This window comes from Emydura macquarii, unplaced genomic scaffold (genome assembly GCF_026122565.2).
Source record: "Emydura macquarii macquarii isolate MOO-44397 ecotype Brisbane River unplaced genomic scaffold, CSIRO-AGI_Emac_v2 contig_1253, whole genome shotgun sequence".
Lineage (NCBI taxonomy): Eukaryota > Metazoa > Chordata > Testudines > Chelidae > Emydura > Emydura macquarii.
In genome coordinates this window covers 100,077,759-100,095,150 of record NW_027131390.1, presented here as the reverse complement: position 1 = coordinate 100,095,150, position 17,392 = coordinate 100,077,759, and the positions used below count along the sequence as shown (strand labels likewise).

Sequence of the window (17,392 nt, the reverse complement as noted above, 5' to 3'; positions counted from 1 at the left end):
TACTCCTACCAGCTGGAGTCTCTGGCTGGTTCCTCTCTGCAGTTCTCCCTCACCCCACAAGGTCACCTGGGGAGCAGGGGATTTAAGTTGACTCATTTCAGTCCTAGCCTTTAAAGTGCTCTGCACTAGCCAACGGAATCTGTGTTTATTTCCAGGTTTCTAACAGCCTCCAGAATTGTGCTGATCCACCTGGTTCACAGGATCTCAAGGACTGCATGGATACCAGAAAGTTCCTAGAGTCAAGCCATCCATCGTCAAACTTTGATGGGAAGAGAGATACTGAATGCTAGAATAGAGATGCTGAATGCCAGTAGAAGCTGGTGGTGACCTCTGAAACCATGTAAGTACAATTGATTCACAAACTTTCAGGCTCAAAGTCAATACACCACAGGGCAACTAATGGACGAAGCCCCAGTTATATTAAAGACTGAATTTCAGTCTATGAATGGCTGAGACAGCTGTGTTCTTCTGAGACAAAGCAGATCACAAAACTCGGAATGAAGCACACGGATGCTGGGGACAAAGCATTCTCAGTTGAGAGAAGATCTGGCTAAGGAGAAAATTTCCAGAGGAGAGCAGGTGAATTCAAAGCCTCTCTGTCTCCAGAGAATGATGTCATACCTCCCTCTTTAAAAAAACCCTTTCCACTGCAGCAAGAAAGGCAATCACAACATTGGCAGCCTGATCTACCCTCCCAGTCCACCCCCTCCAAAAACACTCAACCACCATGTAATAAACAAGGCAAGCAACCAAAACAAAAGCCAAAACTACCCCAAGCAGTGCTATTAGCTCAAGCAGGGAGGAGAGCCAGAGACTCCATGAAGTCCACTGGGCACTTTGCTGTTGATTTCCCATGAAATGCCTTCAGATACAATGGTGCTGAGTGGCAGTATAAAACCCTATGGTCATGTCTACACTACAGGGACTATACTGGCATAGCTACAGTGCCATAGGTACACCAGCATAACTGTGTAAAGCAGAGATGCAGCCTACACTGGCAGAAGGGGTTTTACCTTCGGTGTAGGGACACCAACTCTCCAAACCTAGGTGGCTAGGTCCACTCAAGCATTCTTCTGTCAACCTAGCTGCGTCTATACCAGGGGTCAGGTTGGCACAGCTGTGTCACTCAGGTGCGTGGATTTTTTCACATCTCTGAGCAATGTCGCTATATCAACCTAAATTTTAAGTGTAGGCTCAGCCTGAGACAGGCATGACTTACAGTGGTGAATGAACTGGAACTGCTTGCCGGGAGACTGTCAGTATACACATTATGCTCTTTGGAGACATTTTACCTCAATCACAAGGAAAGGAGGCAGGATTAAAACTGTTAATCAGATTTAAAAGGGGTCCCATACTCCATCTTGTCACATAAGAAGAGGGGAAACGTTATTATAGCACTTTCAATTATCTAACCACAAGCCACCAGCTACATGCAGGTAAAGGTAGATCTTAAATCTCTCATCAGAGCCAACACCCTGAACATGCAGTTCTGCTCTGGAAAGTAACTGTCAAAATGGCATCAATGTAATATTGTTTTAAAGATTTCTGTTTTGAATGTGCTTTGTTTACAACTAACTGCTAACACAAAATGTTGAGTAATTAAAACACCCAGCGCTATGCATGTCTGAGGGCTCTTTTTCAGTACTGGAGTTCATTAGGTTAGTACTGTACACATAAATATTTCATGGTTTTCAGAGTTTAAACACCAGTGAACTATAAAGCTTACTGGTCATGTTTGGCTCCAAATTATTTCGGAGAGTGTAAACTGAGCGTATAATAATACATGCTATCATACTGACACCATTTTAACACGCAAATTATTTACATTTTGTAAAAACATCCATATACAAAACCTTGAACATAGGAAATACCACAATGAGTTTCAGTTCTAATGGAGCCATATTTGGTTTAAAATCTGCATTCCTTGGCAGCATAATGCTACAATGGTTGGGCTGTAAATGCTAGTTAATGAAAATATGTAAATGAAATTGTCTAGAAATCCACTATTAGAAAGCAAAACTGACTAGACTACTGTGTTTTCATTGTTCAAGTTTAAGAGAAATGTGAAAAAGTGAACCAAAGCAAAGAAATAAATTTTGAGATTTTCAGAATTAATAATCCAAGGTGACATTTATAATATAGTTAAAAGCATTGGCTTTTAGTAATACTTGGTTCTTAACTGGCCAGTTTATTATTCCATTATTCTGATTGGTATTTGCAAAGAAAGACTTTGAAATGGATATTTAAATAGCTGCCACGTCCGAGATCTAAAAATGTATTTCTCTCTTGTAAATAGATTTTTTCCCCCACATTCCATTTAGAAATCTTTTTTTTTTTTTTTAAATCTATGGCTTGCTATGCAACACCACAGCACTAATAACAAAAACTAACCTACAATTAACAGTCACAACTACCAGACAAACATTTGCACTGGCAGAGTTGTTCAAAAATTGCCTTTCTAGGCCAATTAAAAAAAAACCTGTTGGATACCCACAGCTTAATAGACAACATTCCTGTATTCTAAAATCACCACCACAGATTACTTGGCTGAAATAGTTTCTTACAGCTGTATGCAAGATGTCTCAAAAGCAGAGGCTTTTGCTGCATTCCTTTCCCCCCTACACATTATTCACTCTTTTGAAAAGGCATGAAAACTATTATGATTTTAGGTAAGACAATATTACAGTCTTAACAAAGAGCCCGAAGAGTGATAGCTGTGCCTATGAATAAATGAAAGCTAACAAAGGGTCTGAGCTCTATAGCAATTCTGCTAGGCAAGGGTTCTGCCTTTCAGCCCAAAATGATGACAAGGAAATTTAAAAAAGAAGCTGCATAAAATGTTCTAATTGAACTAGAAGAAAAGTAGCAGTGCAGAAATGGAAAGTGGAGAACTTGAGAATTTTACCTCTGGCCAAACCGGTTGATGGCCACCCAAGCAGTGACCCTCCTTAATCACCAATCTAGGGCCGAGCAATAAAACAGGTATGGTAAGTCACCACTGCTCTTTGTTCTTCATACAATGACCTTTGCTCAGGTTATCAGGCAAACTCACAAACAGGTTATGAATAGAACTTCTTAGATTTTTTTCCCCTCTCCATTTAAGAATCCAGATTATTCAACTCACATAGGTCCCAATATACAAGGCCCATGGCAATGATTAGCTCATTTACACTGGTTCAAAGTGAGTGTAAAGTGGGTATAAAATACATGCTACTGCACTGATCTGGTTATATTTTAACTCACTTTACACTGGTATAAGTGACTGGATGAGATGCAGGAAAAATATGAAGAGGTCCCCTAGGGACTGGAAACAGAAAGTTCCTCCAACAAAACTTCCTCTCTGCCCTTCAAGTGGCAGGCTTGCACCTCTGCTTCACCGGAGCCCAGTGGAATGGACAGGGGTATAAACCACAGTACTATGTGGATCCTTTACCCTACTCCCCACTGCTTCATGGATCTGTTACCTCTCCCCTGGGCCAAAGAAGCCATATTGCTCAGGAATCTTCCCCTGGCCAATGCACCCAGAAAGCCCACTGGGAATGGCTCACATTGCAAAAGGGGTGCTAGGATAGCATTAACTTTTGAGATGGGGAGCTGGATCACACAGATTTGGAGTTTAGCAAGAGCGAAGTGTTTGTGGCTGTGATTTAAGACAAACAATGCAAAGAGCCTTAGACTGAAGTGCTAAGAATGTGGGTTCTGGGGAATTGATGTCGGTTCCTTGTTATATGGTAAAGATTTGTTGTGGAACAGGGAACTTGTCCCTAAATCTTTACCATATAACAACCAACCACCATCAATTCCCCAGAACTGCATTTCTAAGCAAACTGACCACAGGATCTTTGCAGTACACTGTACTTCTCCCACAGTTCAGCGTTTGGAACCACAGCTCATCAGGCAGGTTTTAACTTAGGGCCCAGCCCTGCAAGGAGGTGAGCACTTTGTGTATACAGTATAAGCTGTTTAGGGCGGGGATCATACTTTTTGTATCTCTTTTATGTAACATGTACAACTTAGGATGTTACATAAGTAATAATTTAAGGATATCATTTTATTAGGTAGTGTATATATTTTAAACATGCACTGTAAATGTTGACACAAAACAATGTGGTGCTAAGTTTTTATGGGCTACATTGCCAGTTTGCAATCTGCCCTGTGCCATGGGCAGCATGTAGCTGTGTTGCCCCAGGAACAGATCAGTCAGGAATTGCCACATTTCTCTCCCTCATTCCACCCTTGCTCCAGTGCTGGGGGGGAGGAAGGGGAGAGACGGGACACGGACGACAAGCCTATATTTGATGTAGATTACGGCCTTCTCCATGTTGGCTCAGCTATACAGAACAGCACATAGCAAGGGCAGGTCAAAGGCTCTGCCCTCTCCCAGTCCCTGCCTGTCCACCTGCATGGCAGAGGCAAGTAGCAGCCCAGCCAAGACTGCTCTACTCCCCACACTGTAACCGACCCCAAGCATTTCGCCTATACAAGCGTGTAAGGGTTGCCCTGTATTTCCAAATCCATCCACTAACTTCTGAGCACTCTGCAACCAGTGGCACCATTTCAGAGGTTGCGGGGGGAGAAGAGGGAGCACAACTTTAACTGTGATTCCAGGAGTTACTTAGGCTTATGTAAAGAAAGAAAATTAAATAAATACTAGACCCACTCACCAATAATATTAAACATGTTCTAATATCTTGTGTCAAGTCACTTAAGGGATACTGGTTAGGTTTAAAATTTTAATATATATTCTTACATTGTTACAAACTCTTGAATACGACAATTGAAAAAATTGTAGAAAAATCTAGGTTACTTTCTATCATTTAGGCGCTTTACTTTTTGCAGTTCACCCAGCTTGGAATAGATCATTTCACTTTTGGAAACACCCAAAGAGGGCAAGGCCCTGTGAGCTTATACTGCACCTGCCTGGGGCTCTGGAGGTGCTATCATACTACAAATAATAGATCAGAAATGAAACAGAAATGAAATTGACACTTTCAAGTCACTTTCACAGTATTGCCATCCCCAAATGTACAAAAATCATGAGTCAGGCTCACCAAAGATCATAAGATTGGCTTAAAAATCATGAGATTATGTAAAAATAATAGATGTGGCGTTCTTTTTATTTCCCTTCTGCTTTTTGGGCGCATTGGGGTCACATTTCGAAGCTTTCTCTATAGCCATTAGGGCTAGAAACTTAATTTTCCTTTAAAATGAAGGCTGAAATCATCACACACCCGCTTGACTCCAAGAGCTGGAGCTTTAAGGAAAATAATCATCATCATGTGACTCATGACAAAATCAGGAAAGTTGGCAACACTGCTTTCGCTTCTGTTTAAAGGCTAGTTACTTTCCAGAATGCTGTACTTCACAGAAGGGCTGTGAGGAGAAATAGGTTAGACATTGTGAGGTGCTCAGATATTATGGTGATGAGTACCGTAGGTAGAGTGGGAACTCATATCCCTGCTATCCCTTCCCTTGGTTTTGGCCCCTTCTGTTCACCTATCCCCCTCATGTGTCCCTCTTTTCTGAACGTAACCTTGACTCAAAGGGCTTGGCAGTATTTCTTCTGAGTCCCCTGAGTTTGTGGAATAGGGTGTACGCTGCAATCAGACCTCCTGTACAAAACTCAGGGGGTGGGGGGCCAAGGGGGAGCTCATGCTCCCCCTAAATGGTGCCCCTATCCACAACCTTCCTCCATTTAGATACTATTTAAAGAAGCAATCCAATCATTTCTGCACATGCAAGAAGTTTGCAAGCTGAATATTCCCAGATCTGACAATCAGGTCCTGACATTCTGCAAACATTATGAGTCTACAGTAAGATTCTTTCTGGGCTTTGCAAAAACAGTAGCTAGTTTATAAAACATTAAGTCAAATGTCAGTTACTAGGGTTGTCAGAACTCCAATAAAAGAAATTAATGATGTGAACATTGTACAATGTTCAGTGAAAAGGAATTCACATAGTCCAACATTCGGCAACACATAGTGATCTGAAAATATGATGTATGGGATTAATTAAACAAAACATGCTGACCCAAAGAGGTTATTGAACTGAGCAAATTGGAGAGTTCAAGTGTATTTAAGAAGCATAGAAAGGGAAAAGCAGATCCACTTCTTGGTTTGCCAAAGAGCTTATAGATTATATGTGTGTGAGAATCTAAACACACAGAACACCCCTTGTCTTTACCAACCTTTTTTTTTTTTTTTGGTGGGGGGGATGGTTTTGGGAAGAGGCCAAAGAAAAGAAAGAAAAGGAAAATCTGCCTGTGTTTTACAGTAAGCAGTTTATATTGACGCACTCAAAGCCCACAATAGGAATAGAAAAGCAAGACCAAGTACATACCTCTTTGGAGCACCAAGCACATTTTGGATGAATGAGCAGGCACTCTTCACAGGAGGTAGCACTTCCACTCATGCAAATATTGAGACCTTCACCAATAAAGAACAACAGAGAACGGGATCATTTTACTGGTGAAATACCTTGAGATTGGTAGCTTAGTGCTCATCACTATACATTTTATGTAACGATTAATGTAAGATTTAAACATTTCACAGGCCTTTGGAGCTTGACCCTCCAAAAATTAGGACTCTAGTGATTTCCTTTCCTACTCAAATCAATGTGTTTTGGAAGAGTTAATCAATTGATCAGTCAAATTAAATACTTCTAAGACTTCTGCTAGAACATCATAATCATTACTTTGATATTAATGTTGCTCCTTGTTAATCCTAGATAAGGTTGACTTTTAAAAGCTGGTACAAGAAGTCACAGTAGGCACATTTTTGTGGATTATTTCTTTTCATATGAATGAACTAGTAGAGTAAAATATCGACACACCTTTTTCATTTTAGATTAGCCTTTAATTATCTCCTATCCCTGCTTCCCACGAGTGATTTACATAATTGACTCACGTCCTTACTCTAAATTGCTTTACTTTATTAAGAGTCATTTCCATGGAATATCCAGGTTAAGCTGGATAGTTTGCTTATATTGCTTATATACTATGCCAGTGGTTCCCAACCTGTGGCCCAACGGCCAAAAGTGGCCTGCCGGGGCTTTCAAAGTGGCCCACAGCTCCCCTCCCACTGGCTGCAGAAGGGAGCTGCTGCCTAAGGACCCAGGCGGAGCACATTGCCGCAGGGCTAAAAGACCAGTGCAGGCTCCTTGCTGCAGCCAAGGGGATGGGAGATCAGCACTCCCCTCCCGCTGGCTATAGCAGGGAGTCCCTAGGTGCTGGAGTTCCTGCTGGAGCCAGAGGGAGGGGAGCAGTGATCTTTTGTCTCCCTGGTTGCAGAAGGGAGCCACTTTCTAGGGACCCAGGTGGAATGCACGGACAGGGCTCAAGCATAATTTTTTCGGGCCCAGTACAAACTTGTAACACATGCCACCTCCCACACACATACCACAATCCCTCATCCCGTACATATAATCTCAGGAGCCATGACAAATTTTTCCTCATGGTAACAAGGGTTGCAGCCTGGGCCTGCCCCCCAGGGCCTCAGGCCCCAGTAAAGTGTACCCTTTTCCCTCCCGCCGCCCCATGTGGGGGCCCTGTGCACGGAGCTACAGGACATGTGCAGTTTCCTTGCTGCAGCCAGGTGGAGGGGAGATCAGCGAGGAGGCAGCCTCCTCACTGAACTCCTTCCATCTGGCTGCAAGGAGGTGGGGGCCTGCTGTCAGAGACTGGTGGCCCTTCAGGGTTGTAAAAATGATAACTGTGGTCCTCAAGCCAAAAAGGTTGGCAACCACTGCCCTATGCATTTTAGAATGGAACATGTTGCACATACCACACTGTATGGTAGTATGTTTTTGACTTGCAATGCTAATACAAAACAAACATTGACTCAGCCACAGGCAAACACACAACTTGCAATGTTACCTGCACCCTTAAATTATTAGCATCATACAGAGTAAAAACAACCTACAGGGTTTTATATGCAGAATCTAGTATGCAGGTTCTGACCAAATTAAGCTGAGTTGCCATCACTAGGACTAAATAGTACTAAACATCAAAGGTATTAGGTTTGCATGCAACATCTTAAGTTTAATGGAGTCTGTACCTGTGATGAAAATAACATTTGATACCACTGATGTCTCTGTGCTCCAGAGTGCAGCTATTAACGTCAACGGTCGATAACTAATTAAACAAAATTCCAACAGAGGAGTCTATGTGGATGTGCACAGTCTAAAAGGAAATGCCTCGGGCTTGAGTTCTGAGCCCCCTTATTTTTTCCACACCGAATGTCAATAAAAGCATTTTGGGCCTCATGCTACAGTTCATCTATTTGCAGACAATTATATCTACAGACACTACTGCACTATGCATGAAGCTGGATCTAGTTTGCAAGCTGAGCAGACTTGATGATGTCTGGAAATGGTCTGATTAAAGTTTTGCTCTTTAGCAAGAACTTTTTGTTGCAATGTCCGCTTATGAGTCCCAATTGCTGCCTTCCCTGAATGCATTTATATTTAAAAATTTAAAATGTTGTATTTAGCTGTATGAGTCACTCAAATTTGAGGGATATATCGAAGAGGAAGGAAGTAGTGAATCAAACTGGACAGCTGCATAAGAGCATGCCATGCTCTAGGATAAAAGTTGGTAATGGGTAAGTTGTTCCATCACCGTTTTTAAGGCATGATTATGCCCTAACTGTTTATGTCAATGCCTCACACTGACAATTTTCTATAGCCCACAGGATGATTCATTTTAACTCACTCTCCCTAAATTAAGGGAGCTATATCTTCTACTTTTTCAATGGTTTTCATTAAAGGACACGGTCTGATTTTGTTTTCATTTAACAATAGGCTTATTATACTGTTATTTAATTGATTGCTATTATATACATGCAATTACTTCTTAAAACAAGCTCAATTTCTGGACTTTTCAAGAATTCAAAAAATGAAACAAAATATTAATTATAAAACCAAGCTACTGTCTGCCCAGATCTGTAATTCTGTAATTAACACGTTGGACTCTATTTCCCAACCATGCAATAGATGTGGTTTCCAGGGAAGCTGTAAAGCTTCCCCCGCTTGTAACAATAGGTTTTGTAGTATAGCAAAATTGCTGTTTTATTTTCTGTATATATGAATTCTGGGGGTGAAGGAGGGGACTAGTTGGGGAAAAAGCAAACTGTTATAGAAAGCAGCCTTCCTAATGCAGGTACAACCAGAACCTCTGGTCCTAATGTCCAAGATCCCATAGGCCTCTGATGCTGGTTTTGCAAAGCCAGTGCCTCACTAATGAGATTTTGTGAAGTTTACCGAGTAGTATGGTTAATGTCAATTGCGGTTAGTTCTAATCCTGGCTTTTCCCACTTTCCCTTCTGTCTGGAACATGGAGATAATGTTTACCTACCTCCTTTACAGGTCGGATTGTGAGGATTTACGTATTAATAGAGTTTAAGGCCAGAAGCAGCCAACAGATTATCTAGTCCTAATGTTATTATTAAAATGAAAATGAAGAGTTCCCCTTCATTGGGTCATTCCCCCTCTGTGGCATTGCTAACACCTCCTCCACAGCACCCTACTCAAGTAGCTCAGCCAGGTGCTGGGATTAGGGCTGGCCAGAGGCGACAGTTCTTTTGTGATGTTTCGACACCGCTGGCCTGGGGGACCCAGATTCAAGTGCCTGCCCTACCCAAGTCAGTGCTGAGTTCTTCATCTTAGATTATGCTAAATCAGGTGGAGCAGGGACATGTACCTAGGCTTCCTACATCCCAGGCCAGTGCCCTTCCCACCAGGCTAGAGAATGTGAGTCTTAGGCTCTCTCTAGCTCTATTAAAATTGATACACCTCCACATAACACATTTCAACTTCATCAAAACAACGTATTTTGACAAAAATGTTTGGACCAGCTCTAGCTAGGAAAGGAATCCACCCCTCCGAGGCCACTGACCTCTACAACTGCTAACATGCTATCCTACTACAACAGCCTCTGGTGCAACTCTCACTTGTATGCCACCAACCATAAGAGGCTGGAGGATCCTGACCCATTCTCCAGATTGCTTAGCCCTATACCTATACCTGGGGGTAACAGTGGATAAAAAGCTGGATATGAGTCAGCAGTGTGCCCTGGTTGTCAAGAAGGCTAATAGCATATTGGGCTGCATTAGGAGGAGCATTGCCAGCAGGTCGCGGGAAGTGATTATTCCCCTCTATTCGGCATTGGTGAGGCCGCATTTGAAGTATTGTGTCCAGTTTTGGGCCCCCCACTACAAAAAGGATGTAGACAAGTTGGAGAGAGTCCAGCGGAGGGCAACAAAAATGATTAGGGGCTGGAGCACTGGACTTATGAGGAGAGGCTAGAAACTGGGCTTGTTTAGTCTGCAAAAGAGAAGAATGAGGGGGGATTTGATAGCAGCCTTTAACTACCTGAAAGGGGGTTCCAGGGAGGATGGGGCTAGGCTGTTCTCAGTGGTGGCAGATGACAGAACAAGGAGCAATGGTCTCAAGTTGCAGTTGGGGAGGTCTAGGTTGGACATTAGAAAAAAGTTTTTCACTAGGAGGGTGGTGAAGCACTGGAATGGGTTACCTAGGGAGGTGGTGGAATCTCCATCCTTAGAGGTTTTTAAACTGAGGCTTGACAAAGCCCTGGCTGGGATGATATAGCTGAGGTTAGTCCTGCTTTGAGCAGGGGGTTGGACTAGATGACCTCCTGAGGTCCCTTCCAACGCTAATATTCTATGATTCTATATTGAGTTCCACCTGCTCAAGCATCTACCAGACTCTAAGTGACTGCCTCAAATCATGCCATTTCCTTGGCCCAGCAGCACTGCACTGATTCCACTGCAAGAGGAAACCTCTGCACCCGTGGGGGAGAGGGGGCAAGATTTGCACCATGAGGATAACTCAGCTCTGATCCCAGAATTCTGATGATGCAGAGTGAGCTACACCACACAGCAATTTTGTGAGAGGTGCTCAGGTTGTCCACCCAACAGAGGTTCCATGCAAATAGCTGTGACCTCATTTTAAATCAGTTCTACCTTAAATCCCCATATAGCCAACTCCTTAGTACGTAAAGCATTTGTATGTACTGGCTTGCCTGATACAGAGATATATAACTAGCTCTGTATCCATGTAGTTAGGTGTGAGATTTCATCCATGTTAGCTATGATGGGGCTGAGACATCTATGTGGCCCACTGAAGTCAGTAGGAGTTATGAGCGCTCAGCATCTTTTAGGATTAGTCCCATAGGATGGAAGAAAACCTATAGTGAAAAATCTGTTGGTGTTTTACTGCCCCGTGCCATGGCACTCTCCACAGGATGAAGAGCTAAATGTAGCTAGTTAACAATGTACACACAAAGGGTAAATAAATTAACAGTGGACTCAAAGCAGTTTATTGGGCTCACTTTAATATAAGAGACCAGCACTACATTAACAAAGAGAGTGCCCATTTCCAATATTATCAGAGCACAATCACAAAGTGCTGCTGTTTTAATAGGCATCCAGTGGCCATAAAAGCATCCCTGCTGAAGAACACAATGACAGCTCTCTGGATTAAGTGCATCCTTCACATTAGGGTTGAACTCGGGCCAGGAGTACTATAAGGAAAGGAGACCTAGGTATCAACAGATAATAAAATGAATGTTTTAGACTTTATGGCTATTAATGCAGTTCCTCTCCATCTAGATCATTGAAGACCTGTGTAACCCAAGCGTTCAGGGAGCCTAACCAATATTCCAGGGAGGAACATGTCTTCAGGTGACGTTGATTATAATCAAACTTTATTTCTTTTCATGCCAAATAGAGAATGGTTTGAGTTGTAAAATCCAGACTCACAAAGTTTAGGGTGGTCCACATCCAGAGATGTGGTCTAGGCAGGTCTAGGCCTCATTCAATAGCAAGTGTAACACTACGGTCCTGACCAACTCTAACATAAGGCATAGCATTCGAAAGAAAAACCTTGAAGTGGGGATCTTGGAGAATGTCTATGAGCAAGAACTTGCCTGCTCTTGGTATTAAGGAGTGAAACCCAGAATTGCTTAGAAACTATCGGAAATCAAAGCTGAGCCCCTCATACAAATAAAAGTATCAACAATATGACTCTTGCCCAGCTCAGGCCACAATTCAGAGAAAGAGAACAGATCTCTTCAGATAACAACTACTTCTTGTACTATCATTACAGTTTTTGCTGCACCTGGACCCAGAGATCTGATGCTTTTAAGAAACAGCAAAAAGCAACAATACGTTATATGAAAATTTGGGCAACTCCAGGCTTAGCTGAAGATAGGGCAGATGAAGCGTGACTTCTTAAAATTTCAGATGTTTTGAGTAACAAGGCAGAAGTGACTGTTATTTACCACTGTGTTTTTTGGAAACAGTCAAATATATGATAAACAGTAGATATTTTGGAATATAAAACACAATCGAAACACAGGAGAAAAATCAAGAGAACTTTGGTGCTGATTAACTGTTCTATTTCATTGGGACTAACTTGACTTTCATGCACTATATTTTTATTTTCAGCTGTCATTATTATATGTAGTCTCTGGAAAAAAATGTTTTAACTTGCATTGCTAGTAAAAAGGGGCACCTGTCCAAAAAACCTTAAGCACCCTGACACTGCTTACAAAAATAAAATTTAAGAGCAGCCTGTCCCCATATTTGATGGAGTTTGGTGTTTTGTGAATCACATGCAAAATGAACTAGCACTTTTATTGTTTGGCCTCAAATGAGGCGAACCAAGGACTGTAATATGATGCATGTGCGGGGACTTTGTGAGGTCCACTTTTTTCCTGATACATTTATCTCATCTCTGTAGGTGTGCTGGAGTAATTTCATACAGTATCATCAAATATATACCAGCTATGGCACTACAGTCCGCCTGGAAACTAACTCAACTCCTTTATAAAGGGACCCTTATAACACCGGCCAACCCCATCACTGAAAACACCTCCTCACAACATGCACATTTCCTTGGCTCAGATGGGAGAACCTACCACAGAGACATCTTTTGTGCTTCCAGATAAACAACCCCAATCATTGGTGGCTGCGTGTCAGCCGTGGGTGAAGTGAGCTCTGTGATACATAGTGCCTGTACAGAGCTGTGAGTGCAAAGGCCCTGTAGAAAACTTACAGCATCCAGATTATGGATTTTTTTTTCTTTACAAACAAACAAACAACAGCTTATTTATAACCTTCAAACCAGAAAAGTGTTTCAAGGAGCCTTTTGTCCTCTAAGGGGCAGCCCTGGAGGGGATCACCTGCCCCTCTAAGAGAGTTGGGAGGGGGGGAAGAAATCCAGGACGGAGTTTGCCCCCCAGAATTTGGAAGATGAATGGGGCACTTCATCTTTTTTAGCAGCTACAGAGGGAGGCCACACATTCACTGAGCACTTTGCAAGGAGATGTTTGCCCAGGAACTGACCCAAGCTAGTCCCTTCCCCCAGCCCGCTCCCTTCTCCACAGTCCCCTGGTCTCCCCCGAAACAGCAATCGCAGCGCTGTGTGTTAACGCTTCTTCTTCCTGCCCCTCGGTCTTTGCACGCTCCGCTCCGCAGCTCCACACACACACCAGAGAGAGACACACACACATCACAGACAGACACACACACACACCACACACACACACACCACAGACACACACCACAGAGACAGACAGACACACACACACACACACACACACCACAGACAGACAGACAGACACACACACACCAGACACACACACACCACAGACAGACAGAGACACACACAAACACACCACAGACACACACACACACACACACAGACAGAGACACACACAAACACACCACAGACACACACACACACACACACCACAAACACACACAGAGTTCCCACTAGCTCCGTCCGGTGAGACCGGAGACGCCAACTTACCCCGGAGGCTGTGGAGCAGGGAGGAGAGGAGGACGAGGCAGGCGGCGCTGGGGGAAGACAGCCCCCGGCCCCGTCCCCGGGGCATGGTGACGGCAGGCGGAGGTGCTTCTTGCGGGGCGGGGGGAGCCGGTCCGGCAGCCGGGGCAGAGCGGAGCGCGCCGAGCTCTGCTCTAGCAGCGTCAACAGCTGGAGCCGCGGCAGCGGCCGGAGCCGCGGCAAGCACCGAGCCGCTCGGCCGCTGCAGCAGGAGCTAGCCCGGGCATTACCGCCCCGGCCAACGGGTCACAGCAGCCGGCGCGGCGCGGCGCGGCGCGGGCCGGGCGCAGAGCATGCCCCGCTCCCCCGCAGCCAGCCGCCGCCGCCGTCCCGCGGGACCATGCAGCGAGCCCCGCCGGCGAGCCCCTGCCCTGCTCTCAGCCGCGGGCACCGGCCTGCAGCGCTGCCGCGGGCTCAGAGCTGGCGTGGCGGGACCTCCCTGGCCGCAGCCAAGTTTTCCAGCCCTTGGATTAATCCCTTCATTCCTCCCTCTCCTCCCCTCCCAGCCCGGGTCTGTCTGTCTGTCTGTCTCACACTCCTTCCTTCTGTTCTGTCCCCTCCCTCCCTGGGCCTGTCTCCCGGCCGCTGTCCCCTCCCTCCCTCCCTCTCCTTGGGTCTGTCTCCCTCCCTCCTTCTGTCCCCTCCCTCCCCGGGTCTGTCTCCCTCCCTCCTTCCCTCCCCGTCTTTCCCCCAGTTCCAAGGTTCAGCAACTTTTTTTCCCCGCAGGAGGGTGTGAATATGAAATCTCCGCCCAGCTTGTCCAGTGAGCACACAGGGATCCTTAACACTTAACTGCCCGCTGGGGATTGCTCGCTCAAACACACACATGCCACACACATCAGGCCAGTACACACGTGTACACACACACACCCGCTCCCCAGGCTCCACGCATACAACTGACACGCACGCACACACACTCCTACTCTTCACAAACACTGCACACAAATCACACAGATACACCGCTTGCATAAGCCTTCCACACAAACTCATACAAATGCACCAGCCACACACACACACACCATCTCCAACGGGGTATAGTGCTGTAACCCATCCATAGGCATGGCCGAATTCACTTGTTATTTTTTTGTAATTTCAGTGGCTAATATCAATGTTAATCCTTAAGCGTTTTTTATTTTTTATCAATATAAATTTTCAGTGTTGTGGGAAATTGCAAGGGTGGGGGGAGATCAGACGAGGAGGACAGACAATCATTATTTAATGACAGTGTATGCTGAGATTCAAAAAGTTAGTCTTATAACCATTAAAATACAAATTGCCAACATCACATGTAAAAGATGTACAAAGATGCAAAACAAATATACAATATCCTTAACTCAAACTCTCAAATTTTCAATCCACGTTTTTCTTACTTTGGCTATTTGTAAATGTTTATTATGAATAGAAATATTTTTCATCAGTTGTGCATGCACTGTGAAATCAATATTTTCCAACATTTACTGATCAAATCTAATCCTTCTAAGCTTACCCATCCATTTGGTTACATTACTTTTCAATTCCAGAAATGCATTAAATATACCTGCATTACAAAAAATTAAAAAACAACCTAAATCAACTGGATTGCTTGTCCTCCTCTGTTAACTCCAAATGGAAAAATTATTTAAACATCAAATTTTCTCCCTACCTTCTACAGTTTCAGAAGCAGGTTAAAAAAAACCCTTATTTTCTATCCATTTGTAACAGAATGAAAGAACCAACATTTCAGATCTAGAGGATGATTGTGGATTTATGATGGCATTTCAGTTGCTGTTTGGATTTATTAGTGTCTTCTGTTTTTACGGATTATAAATTCAATTATGCAACATTAAAGGAAAATTCCAGTAATTAGTTATACTACTTTAGACTTAGATCCTGAAAAGCTTTACCATGGTACATACACCTTTGCTGGATCGCAGCATTGGTGTTTGAGCCTCAGAGATACTGAGCACACACATCTCTAATTATATTATTCACATACACAAAATATTATATTAACTACAATATTTGCTTTATTTCCATTAATTTTCATAGTTATTTCTACAAATGCTGCTAATTGTTTCAGTCTCACCATAACTTGGAAAGGTCCTGGAACTGGGTTTAATTTAATTAATTATTTGTTGTTGTTATCTGTGTTCAAGCCCTCTGTTAGGAATTGTCAACACACAAAAGTTGTACCGCAGTACCCTGAAGGTGGACAGTTATAGCAGTATACATGTATATCTTCTTCCCATGTGGGATGCCGGGGAGGGGAATGAGCAGTATCGTTAACCCCAAGGTTAGAAAACCATGAGTCATACACCTCAAAGATCATGAGATTGGCCCAAAATCATGGTGGTTTGGGGTTGTGGTTTTTTTAAACATTAGATTGTGGTTTTTTTACTTGTCTTTTGATATCTGTACTACCCTTACCCACTGCCTGTGTGTGTGAGAGAGAGACAATTAGATTGTCAACACTTTCAAGTTTAATTAGATGATTTTGACCCCCACTGCAAGAGCTTTTATCCCCACCTCTGCCCAGCCCTCTGCCCTGCAATCCTTTCTACCCCACAGCCCCCAATCAATTCTACCCCCATAAGTGCCCCCCCTCCCAACCTCACCCCGTCTCCTTCTGCAGCTCCTGGGCCTTCAACTCTTCTCCCAGGCCAGGGGTGTGGGGGGCAGCAACAGGGTTCTCCTCTTCCAAGCTGCAAGGAGGTGCAGTTCCAGGGGTTCTTCACCCCTCTCTCTGCCCCTCCCAGACCTGGTATTACAGCTGCCCTGAGCTGCTGGGCACTTTCTGTTCCCAGTCTCACCTCCCCTTCTTTAAGAAAGGGGTCTGCTTTGCTCCTGAGAGGAGGGGGAGAGAGCTGTGACCACTTTCTGCAGCAGCTCTGATTGACTGCTTTTTTTCCCCAGGAGGCAGAATAGGGAAAGCTGCCAATCAAAGGAGAGTCCACACTGCCCTCCCCCGCTAAAATTCTGGCGTGGCTGTTTCGGAGTCATTTCGTTGCCAGACTAGTTCCACTCTGCCATGGTGCGATGACTCACAAGATAATTGGGAGAGTTGGCAACAAAAAAGCAATGCCAGTAGAATGGGAAGATAAAGATGCTTAATTTATGCGTGAGCTTGCCAGGGCTCAGCCCTGGCACCTCTAGGCTTGGCAGCTCATAACCCTGGCTTGCCACATCAGTTATAAAAGTAAAAGATAATTGCTTGAGCCCCAACCCCTCTTTCATTACAAATTAAGCACTGCTTTTACCCCAGTACAACTGTGTCCACGCTAGGGGTTGTACAAGTATAACTATTTCAGTAAAAATTAAAAATAAAATAAAAAAAGTCACACTCCAAATTGACGTCATTAATCTGGTACAAAAATTGTGCATAGACCAAGCTGAACTGTCATACTGAAAAGAGAAGAGCCACCATTAGCTGGCCAATTTGTTGCAGGTATCGCAGCTGAAGTGGGGTCTGGAGGAGGGATCCGAAAGAAGAGAATGTGCTCTGAATGAATCCTACAAACAGTGTACAAAGCATGTTGACCCCTCCTGT

The 17,392-nt window shown here is 43.9% G+C and overlaps 1 protein-coding gene across 1 annotated transcript in view; it reads right to left on the bottom strand.

Annotated features, from left to right (window-relative positions):
- Nucleotides 1–14,384, bottom strand: part of ITGB5 (integrin subunit beta 5) — a 114,493-nt gene extending 100,109 nt beyond the window's left edge. The window contains exons 1-2 of the mRNA XM_067549614.1: nucleotides 13,831–14,384; nucleotides 6,340–6,425 (exon numbers count right to left, since the gene is read on the bottom strand). Of these exons, the coding sequence (XP_067405715.1) occupies nucleotides 6,340–6,425; nucleotides 13,831–13,915 (171 nt within the window). The 5' untranslated portion in view covers nucleotides 13,916–14,384. The remainder of the gene's footprint in view (nucleotides 1–6,339; nucleotides 6,426–13,830) is intronic.
- Nucleotides 14,385–17,392: the final 3,008 nt, after the last annotated feature.